General features: G+C 41.1%; 1 protein-coding gene across 1 annotated transcript; it reads right to left on the bottom strand.

Annotated features, from left to right (window-relative positions):
• On the bottom strand, positions 1–9,333 carry LOC116735867 (26S proteasome non-ATPase regulatory subunit 11A). The gene is made up of 13 exons (XM_032588013.1): positions 9,201–9,333; positions 8,412–8,513; positions 7,201–7,397; positions 5,435–5,492; positions 5,119–5,313; positions 4,452–4,596; positions 4,225–4,285; positions 3,329–3,391; positions 3,088–3,213; positions 2,958–2,993; positions 2,498–2,549; positions 2,264–2,407; positions 1–1,157 (listed from the first exon to the last, which is right to left on the bottom strand). Exons 1-12 carry the CDS (start codon positions 9,289–9,291, stop codon positions 2,265–2,267), a joined length of 1,269 nt encoding a protein of 422 aa, XP_032443904.1. The 5' UTR covers positions 9,292–9,333; the 3' UTR covers positions 1–1,157; position 2,264.
• Positions 9,334–10,333: the final 1,000 nt, after the last annotated feature.

The raw sequence follows: 10,333 nt of genomic DNA, 5'->3' as shown, positions 1-10,333 counted from the left end.
TTGACAACTTATCGGTTTCTTTTTTTTTTATTAGCATTTGTCTTTCTCTAATTCATACAAGGTGAACCCATAAGTCTTTGCAAAATTCAGTTCCCAAAAAATTTACAGCTCAATTTTCTCCAGCAAAGCCAACTTAACCCTCAGAACCTGAAAAGTTCTTTGAGGGAGCATCCAAGCTTTCAGAGGCAAGGTTTATTCTGTTCTTACACATTATAAAAAAGAAAAAAAACAAAAACAAAAAAAAAAGGTAAGGGTGGGCGGAGTGGACATATCCAGCCTTGAATGAACAGACGCGCTTGGAAATTGGAAATTTTATATACAAACAGGTAGTGGTAGTACATGGGGAGGGGGAGGAAGTTCCGTGGTCTTGAGCGGACAGAAGAGCGGTTCCCCGTGTTTTCCACAACCCCACTATTCCATGTGAAAGAACGAGTGACAGCGGAAGAGGTGGTGGGGGTCTGATGCCCTGCAGACTCAGAGATTTATCTGTTGGCCTGTAGTTGGTGTTCCACAACTATAGAAAAATGCAAACATTCAGTTTCAGCGCCGGCTGGCAAATAAAGACATACAGACAAACCAAGCGTCATTTCTCCCACTCTCAGAACAAACGGAACATCATTTTTTTTTAATTTTTTAGCATTGTTTATCATAGATGTATGTATAAGTACTGTATATTTATCCTCTACTGTTATTTTACAAGATTCCCTGATGGCCAGCACAGACAGAAACTGGAAGGGAAAAAAACAAAACAAACAAAAAAAAAAAGGAAAAGTGAAGTTTGTCCAATTTTACATAGAGTAGAAACCAGCCATGGGAGGAGAGGAGGAAAAAAAAAAACAAAAAAAACGCAGTGCTGCGATTGGTCCACTAGGAGGAGCACTGTGTGCCCTGATCAACCCCAAAGGAGGAAGAGACAGTGAGAAGAAGCAGGGAGAACAGAGGGCTGATAGAGGAGTGACCCCGTTCCATTCTTCTTCTGTGTTGGGGTGGTGGTGGTTCGTCTTTATCTGGACAACAGGTTGGTTTGCTCACTGGGTTGAATGTTAGTAATCTCCCTGTCCCCCCTCCTCCGTCCCTTCCAGATCGAGGTGGGAGAACGAAGGAGATCTGACTGGCCCAAATCCCTTCCGACAGGAGGACAGACGCTTTCACTCTCTCTGAGGAGACAAAGACATCCTGATTAACGTCGGTGAAACTCCGCCAATCAAATGCAACAACGTTCTTATTTACGGCACCAGGCTGATACCTGTGCGCAGAGTTACAAGCTGCAGTGGCGAAACTTTTATAAATGTCTTTCATAATAGCAGTATCAACTTTATTGCTTTAAGTTGTAACATTTTGCAGTTTTGGATGGCAAATGATGGATGTTTTGAAAGCTTTAGCTTAGTTAGTAGAAAAAATATCTGCAGGCTTGCTAACAGGGCGGCTAACATGACTATTGAAATAGCTAGCAACAATTGTCAGACTGTCAAAATAGCTTTACAAAGAGCAGAATGGTAATAGTGCAAAAAGCATAATATTCAGAAAAGCAGACCTACAATTTGGAAACAAATATGGGAAGTGTTTCTTAAGCTCTTTAATTATTCATATTTTCAGTGTTACATCCACAAGGTATACTGCGTTTTACTGGATTTTTATGCAGTAATCATTATGAGAAAGGAGAACACGTGGCTTTCGACAATTTTTCAGTTAATATTTGAAGAACAAGGCATGCATTTATATTATCGAGTCTTACAATAATTTCTGGGATTATTTATAATCCAGTAAAATTTGTTATGACATTGCAACTTAAGAGTCAGGAGGCTGTTGGAGGCTACATTAACACAGTAAACATTACCGGGCAAACCGTTCAATAATAAACTCTCACTGTTTACGTTGTCAATAAAGGGCAAGTCATTTGTTTTGTATTCTGATGTCTTCAGGCCGAGTCCGATGTCTTCTTCATAATCCGCTCTACAAGTTACTGCTTTTAAATATTGATCATTTCATTTCCTGGAAGCATTGTGCTGTAACTATTTTTAAACAATTGTCTGCAGGAGTGTTAGAACAATTCCTGCTCTAACATCCTGTGAAGACAGTTTAAGAAGGATCAGACCGCGTCATGGTTGAGCATTGATACTAAGCACACACAATATATCGGCACTAAAATATCGGTATCAGTCTGGTAAGTAAAACTGGGCCGAAATTAATAACTGGTGTTTATTTCCATTTAACGATTGAAATAAAAACACGTTTTTAAGGGGGTGTGTAAATATGTGCTGACCTTATGTGAGTTTCTTTGCTTTGTTGTAGAGCGAGTCGACCACTTTGCTCATGTTCTGAATGGTCTCCAGAGCCGCTTCGTACGTCTTGTCCACCACCGGCTCGTCGAACACGATCAGCACGCCTTCGCCTTGGTCCAGAATACCTGCAGAGGGAGACGCAGCACGAGTGGAAACCATGGGAGAAGGTCCATCAAAGCAGAGAGAAACCCCCAGCAAAGCAAAAAAACTCCTACCATGAAACTTCTGATCCAGAATCATCTGAGATAGTTTCCTCTCTACGTCTCTCTGCAACACACACAGTAGCCATTTCTCAGAAAAAACAAAAAGACGACGTGAAAAGGGATATAAAGGAGCTCAAGGTTTATTCCGGTGTGTCATAAGCCTGGCGGGCCACCAGGCTAAGCGTAGTTTATTCTAAACAGGGTTTTTTAAAGACAAATTAAGCGAGGTATATGGTTGACTCTGAACTGGGCGAGGGGTTGTGCAACAATAGCGCTGTCCCTGTACATTGGTGGTTTTTTTCTTTTTTCTCTAAATTATGATGCCAGCTCATTCACATCTTTTGTAACTTTTAACATTTTTTACACAAAAACACGGTGGTGATTGCCCTGGGCCCCCTGCCACCGAGCTTGGCAGGTGTTCTAGGGGAAACCCTGGGAAATGGAAAACCTAAAGACTGGCAGCAAGGATTACCTTAGGGAGCTTGATGAGCGAGGAGATGTGTGTAATCTGTTAAAAAAAAGAAAACAATCCCACAAAGTTTCAGCAGCAGTAAACATATCAGAAGCTGAAAAATTTCTGCCTTCGGTGGAAAAGCGTCTACCTGCACCCTGGAGAAGGGCTCGATGACGCGGATGAGGTTCTGCTCCAGCAGGTTGTCGTACAGCTTGGTCAGGTGGGTGCTGATGATGGGGTCATTCCTCAGCTCCGCTTTGTACTCTGTTAGCGCCTTAAAGTCGAGCGGGAAGAACGTCGTCACAAACGAGGGCAATGGTAAAAGTTTTCACAGTGAAAGAACAAGAAAAAGAAAAAGAAAACAAGGAAGACGCAGCAGAGAGGCCAACCTGTTCAAAGTCTGCGAGCGACCGGTTCTTACTGGCTTGTGCCACACATTTCAAGGAGTCTGTCTGTTGGGAGGAGAAAAGGAATGAATCAAAGTATAAGACATATTCATACTCTGAACATATTTGTGCTATGTTTGTTGACTGATTGAGATTTTGTGATGGACCAACACAAGCCCAGAGCTACGAGAAGCTGATTAAAATATTTACTTGTGATTAATCGCAAAGTAACTACTGATTTTTATTTTGATTTTTTTCAAATCTTCTTAACGTACCCTAACAGAATATTTTTAATGTCTATAATACTCTTATAAGCAGTGGGGTGGAACAATCTACATGTGTAACACAAATGTATGCTGATTAAAACTGAAGCAATACAAATCATGACAAATATTGTACAAGAAAATCTATAAAGACACCACAATCTCTACAGAAATGTTTTTTTAAAATTGCTCTTGTGCTTATACTCCAACACACAACAAATGTAATTTACCGTCATGGTGATACTTAAAGGTAACAAAGAGACTGAGTGCAATTAAAAGGAATCAAAGTACAATGACTGAAATGCTACAATGATAAATGTAATACAGAACCAGGACTATAAAGTGGTGTTAAAATAAAACTTTTTATTGGGCTGTTATCACGTGTTGCATATGTTTGATGCAAAAATAATAAAAGTTTCATTTATTCATTAGGAGGTTCATTAAACCAGGAATCCTCAAACTCTGCAGAACTTTTTCACATCAAGTCACATCGAGTTATCAGTTCAGATTGACAGACTAGTAGACGAGACATGTAATATGACGAAATGTGAAGAAAGTCCTGGCAGTATGGATACTATCGCAAAACATAAAGAGAACTGGGAAAAAGGTTTTTATAAAAACTGAACCGAGTCGTACCTGTCTGCCTGCGTATCGTAGAGCAAGTTTGCCACTGATGAGGGCCTGGACGTCTTCTGGGCTACAGAAACAGAAAAAATAAATTACATTTTCTTTTACACTAAAACTTAGTCTCAAGTCCTTCTGACAACTTCACAGAAAGCCATTTTTGATTTGCACGGCTCATGAAGAGTTCCTGAGTTCAGTTTAAGGAGCTAGATCCCCTCTGCGGTGAATGCAGCACTCACGCATTGAGCATGATTTTGCAGAGCAGCATGTATTTGAGTGCGGTGATGGCTCTGGGGCTGTCGATGGAGTCGTAGCCCTCAAAGGCCTCGTAAAAGTACGAGTACGCCGTCTTCCAGTCTTTCTCCTCTGCTGCGTGAATGATCCCTGGAAACACACACATCAGGTTATTGCTAGGCCTGTTAAGGCAACAAATTTAGCTGGAGGATAAATTGTCCCAAAAGTTATTGTGATGATATTGTTGTTTTGAGACCCTTTTCAACAAATACAATGAAAATGGCTTAATAATGTGTTTATTAAGCCATTATCACAATGTCTTGCTCTCTAAGAGCACATTCTCATAGACCAATCAGCTTTAAGTTCTAATGAACATTTAACACTGGAACTGGAAAACAATTAAAAACAACAGAAAGAACAAATAAAATGAATTATGAAGTCCCTGGAACAAGACCAAAAAAAAGTCTAGTTAAAGCACCAGACTGAAGACTTTTATCATCCAGTTTTTAGTAAAAAAAAAAAAAGAGAAAAACGAAAAATAATGCTAATGGAAATTAGATTTCTTTTTTATTTATTATGCGATTAATTGATTTATTGTCACAAGCCAATTTATTGCTTCACACAAAATCAGGTCTGTTCCATTAGGGCCCCTGCAGGCGTTCCTCAGGGTACCTGACTGCATGTCCAGAGCTGCTTGCAGTTTGGGCGGGCAGTAGATGGCGTTGGCAGTCGTCCTGGCCGAGGTGAGGGCGGCGCGGGCCTTGGGCAGGTTGCTCAGTGCGTGGTACGTCTTGCTCTCCAGCAGCTGGACCTCCACCAGCAGCGCCTTGTCGTCCATCTTCTTCAGCTCCTGAAGGAGCTGGGAGCCTGCGGAGGCCAATACACCGGGGGTCAGGGGTCAAACGGCAGCTCAGACTTTAGAGACAGGCCGCCCTTTCTCCTCTGAGGATACAGACGTTGCCAAACAGCGTGCAGGATTACCACTTACCGAGTTGTAGTGCTTCCTGGTAGCATTTTGTGTCAAAATACAGAGAGATGAGTCGAGCCTGAGGAGAGAGGAGACGGAGTTAGTGTGTGTCTGCGTTCTGCTGACCTCTCACCTCCAAAACCTTGTGAATACTCAGTTCTGCCTTCTGTTTAAAACCCGACAGCAGAAAGGAATTCACAGTAGGGCTGAACGACATGGCTGAAACATGAATCACCATATAAAGGATAATTATTGACTAGTCTGTTTTTATTATCTGAAATAAAACCGTACTGAATGTGACCTTTACTGTTCTATCCATGGTTTTTCTCCACGTCGCTGATCTTTTGGTTTTAAGCAGTTATGAGTGACTGTGATGAAACATGAAACTGATGCTACGCAAAATAGCAGCTTGTTGCTAGGTAACCAAAGAGTGAGTGAGTTAGTTGATGTCAACCTTGCTTAGAGAGAGGCTGAGCAGCTAATGCTATTTCTCTGCCTACATTTCCCAGAATGCTGTGATCGGCGTTCAATTAAATTATTGAATATCCTATCAGACGTATTCTCGATTGATATTGATCACATGTCTATATCAATATATATTGTTATTGATTTATTGATCAGCCCGAATTAACAGATATAAACAGGAAGTTCATGATGAATCCAGCTACATTCTGACAACATCCTGGTGATAAAAAAATCCTATTTCTGCTCAGACACTGACTGCACCAGGTCACGCTGACAACACTCTTCAGAGTGGACATCATTACTGAGGGAAAAAGATCTTAGAGACTTTCAATTACACATATTCAGGATTTATTCAATGGCAGACTTTCACCAGAAAACCGGGACGCTGAAGGCATTACATCAACATCGCTCTTTATTCGTTTTTAGCTTTTGACATGTTTGTTATGGAACATCCTGGATTCGGAAATATAGTTAATGTAAAGGTTATGCGATTGCACATGTTTTCAGTTGGCAAAATTAAAAAAAGAAAACAAAAAGCCACTGCACTCTCGACTGTATTCTGACAGTAAGTGGTGAGGTGAAGACATATAGTTTGTTCACATAAGCGAATTAATAGTGGTGTACCTAAAGCTCACTAGACAAAATGAGTTATATCAAGTTCACAAGAACAAGAGGGGATTTTATTTTAACTTTCAAAAAAACTTCAGCAAACAAATTTGTGCAACAAAAATGACTTTATTCTGCATTTTTATAGATTTCTGCCACAAACTCAAATTGATGCGTCTCTTTTTCTGATTTCTTTCCATCCCTACACACGTTATTACAACTATGCATGGTTTATAGATCAACATTTCTCAGTTATGCGAGTAGTGATGGTGATGTAGCTCAACAACTCCTAGACGTCCCGCTATTGGTTGCTATAGCAACGATTTCTGCCTCTTGCTGCCATTTATCGTTCCTACTTCGACCTACTTCTGTTTTAATGTAGTGAGAACTTGTTTCACCCCTAATAATTAAGCATGAAACACTGCAGCCTAAGTAAAATAACATTCTTAACCTGGTCCTAATACTCCATCATAGGGTACTGAATCTGAATTCAACAATAAGTAGAAGCTGTAAAACATGCTCGTCAAACAAAATGGCGGCCTTGGACGTACTCACATCACTCTGAACTACAAAAATCCAAGGAGATCCAGATTTTTAAAAAAATGTAATCTTCAAACACAATTAAAATTGATTTATTTTCCCACCTTAACAAGACCTGGAAAGTAGCATCTGAAAAAACGAGCCGGAGCAGGACAGCGGGCCGCACCGGGACTCACCTCCAGCGCCTGTCGGAGGAACGTCCTCTTCTCAGCCTTGGCCCACTCGATGCACTCCAGACAGAGCTCCACCTCCTGACCCGTGGCTGCCTCCATGTCCAGGAACAAGTCCAGCAGGGAGCGGACCAGCCGGGCTGCTTTGGCCTTGGAGATGGAGTTGAGGAAAGGGCGCACATACTTCAGGAGGCCTCCGAGCTCTGGGAAGACGAGGTTACTGTTCACAGGGTTCCTCCACAGTTTTCACAGGTTCTCACTTCTTTTTCAGAAATTCTTAAAACAATCTTATGGAGGATGGATGGAGAGTGAACAGATGGATGGCTAGCTATCTGGTGGAATGAGTAAACTGACAAATAACTGAATGGATGAACGAATATTTGTATGACTGGATGGAAAAACAGATTTCAAACAAACTGACAAATGGGATAGCATAACAGATGCTGTCCCATTTTCAACAATAGGATCTGAAACAAAAAAAAATTCAAAATCATTTTTCTCTTTCCACACCAGGTAACAACTAATTCTATATTTTTTCTAGCCTGTGTGCAAAGTCAGTGTTTGTTTTTTATTTTAACAGAAGAACAACTTAGAATTTTTGCTAGATGTCTACTGTAGAAACTCTGTTGTCATTTTAAAGAAGTGCTTTGTTATTTCTATTTTTAGATTTTAAAATGAATATAACATTTTTTATCATTATCTTATGAAGTAAGAAAATTATGCTAGAAAATAACTCATATGTTGCAAACTTTTTAAAATTCAGCTGTTAATATTAGCATCTGTAGCAAAAACGGAGTCCAAATATTCCATGACAAAATAGAGAAACTGCTAAAACATGCATTTGTTATTATACCCATTTTAAAGAAAAACATTAGAAATATTAGCTAAAGTTATTAAAAGCCATGTTAAACATCCTAAGAGCCACTTGTGGCTCCGGAGCTGCAGGTTGCAGGCCCTTTACCCCTGACCTGGAAAGCGTCTGAGAATCATGTATGAAAACCTTCTACACCAACCTGACCTTTCTTTTCATGGGGTTTCATTGCATTAATGATGCTAACTAAAAAGAAAAACTGAAATCAAACTTTTGGAGGCAAACCGAAACAAAACACTTGATGTTCTGGTTGAACTGTGGTCAAAACAGCCAAACAAAGCTGTTTCCCTCCTCGGTGTGCCTGAATAAGAAAGTGTTCAGGAATACGACCCCAGGCTCTGGTTACCTGCTGCTTGTCCAGTCTTTGCCAGCAGCCCACCCAACTCCAAGATGCTCTGCTCCTTAACACGCACCGCCTCCTCATCGCTGTCCTGGATGTCCCGTTTCACTGAAACACACACATACACACGTTTACACAGCAATTTTATAATGTGTTTGGTTTCAACATGAAGCACCAGCATGTCCGAGCGCTGGGGTTAGATTCTGTAAGGCACCGGTACGAAATGAAAGTATTCTATCCCGGACTGACTGGGATATATGGCAAAGAGCCAAGCGGCTAACAAAGCTGCGAAACACCACAGGAGTCAAAATAGGCAAGAATATGCATATAATCCACCACGAGAAAATAAACAACACACATTAGCTTGTTATAAACCAGCAAAACATGAAAGGAACTTAGTTGTGTCATTCTACAGGGCTGACAAGGAGTGTTTGTAATTTCCCTGACGGCCCTGAAATCTGACAGACTCGGGAGAAGTAGCTGCTAACAACATTAGCTGTCAGCTAACGCAACTAGCCGGCTGTCAGCGAATTTCCAGCCAAATCAATGAGACCGGCTAGCTAGCGTTAGCTTAAGCACAAAGCTACCCGGTATCCTGCTAACCGGCTAGCCAGGCTGCTGCTGACTCACTGTCCAAACAGTACTGAAAGGGTGACGGTCTGCATTAAGCTAACTCGTGTAGCGTAGCTTTGCTGCTAACTAAACAGCGTACGGCTGATGGACACAAGTATAGACTTCGAGTGGAATCGTTCAATGAATGTATCCCTACTGTCCGGGAGAGTCCGTTCCACTTACCTATAGAGTGTAAGATATCGATAGAAGCGTTCCGGTCAGTTCCAATAAGAGACCGAGCTCTCTGAAACTCAGCCACAGCCGCGGCTGCCATCTCTCCGCTACCAGCCTCTGCTCTCTGCGTGGTTGTCTTCCGGTTCGGTGGGTCACATGTTCGGTTCGCTGCTGCCCCCTAAAGGCGGGTTGCAATACATGGTTGTTTGTCATGGTGAGAAGGAAACAGGTTCATTCCACGCCACGTCTTTTAAACCAGGGGTCTCCAAACTTTTCGTCACGTGGGCCAAAAATGGTCAAATCCGAAGTTCACGTAGGCCTAAACAAATGTAATAATTGTAAAAGCTAAAATAATTTAGCAACATCGTTATTTTTAACCTACTCAACAATAAGCTACGCAACATTATTTTAATTAAGCAAATAGTTCACTGCACAATTGAACATTAAAAAAAGGTTTTGCATGTTGGCCTCGAGGGTTATTCCCAGGCATTCTATTTCAAACTCGAGACAAGTGGCAGAGTTCAGGCCAAGCAGATGTGGGGAATGATGGAGCTGAAATTCACATACAGGATTCTGGCAAAAGCATCAGTCTTGTCCAAATGAGAAGACAACCATCCTCCAAATTTGCAACATAAAATGCGTTGACTGCAGTTTCAGACTGTTAAACTCATCCATCTTTACCTACCTGGTAATCCTGAGTTATGGTTGCACCAAACGCTCTTTAGTTCTGTCTCCTTCTTCAAAGGACTTCAAAGTTAAACCTTTTAGATTTTTCTAGATTAATAAACTTGACACAGAGAAACTGGCTTTGTTGATATGTTTTAAAATGCTGGGTTAGGGGTCCTGCGATGGACTGGCAACCTGTCCAGGGTGTACCTCGCCTCTCGCCCAAAATCTTTCGTTGGAGATATGCAACAGCACCCCTCCTAATCCCAATAAGGACAATGGTGTAAGAAAATGGATGGTTGGATGGATGGGTTAGTGGTCCAAGAGAGGGGTTAAGTATTAGGTTCATCTCTATGCATTCACCAAATTACAATCCATAAAGCCTTTATAAAAATAACTTAGAAAAAACTTTTTTTAATGTATTTGTTGAAACTGTCACTATGTTGTGACAGTATGTTATGAGACAGACAATCTGT

This window comes from Xiphophorus hellerii, chromosome 16, assembly GCF_003331165.1.
Source record: "Xiphophorus hellerii strain 12219 chromosome 16, Xiphophorus_hellerii-4.1, whole genome shotgun sequence".
Classification (NCBI taxonomy): Eukaryota; Metazoa; Chordata; class Actinopteri; order Cyprinodontiformes; family Poeciliidae; genus Xiphophorus; species Xiphophorus hellerii.
This window is presented reverse-complemented; position numbering and strand designations above follow the sequence as displayed.

Coding starts and splice junctions, on each gene's coding strand:
- LOC116735867 (XM_032588013.1), bottom strand. CDS start 9,291: ATGGCAGCCGCGGCTGTGGCTGAGTTTCAGAGAGCTCGGTCTCTTATT. Junction 4,286..4,451: donor TGCAAAATCATGCTCAATGC/GTGAGTGCTGCA, acceptor CTGTTTCTGTAG/CCCAGAAGACGTCCAGGCCC. Junction 2,550..2,957: donor CGCTCATCAAGCTCCCTAAG/GTAATCCTTGCT, acceptor TGTGTGTTGCAG/AGAGACGTAGAGAGGAAACT.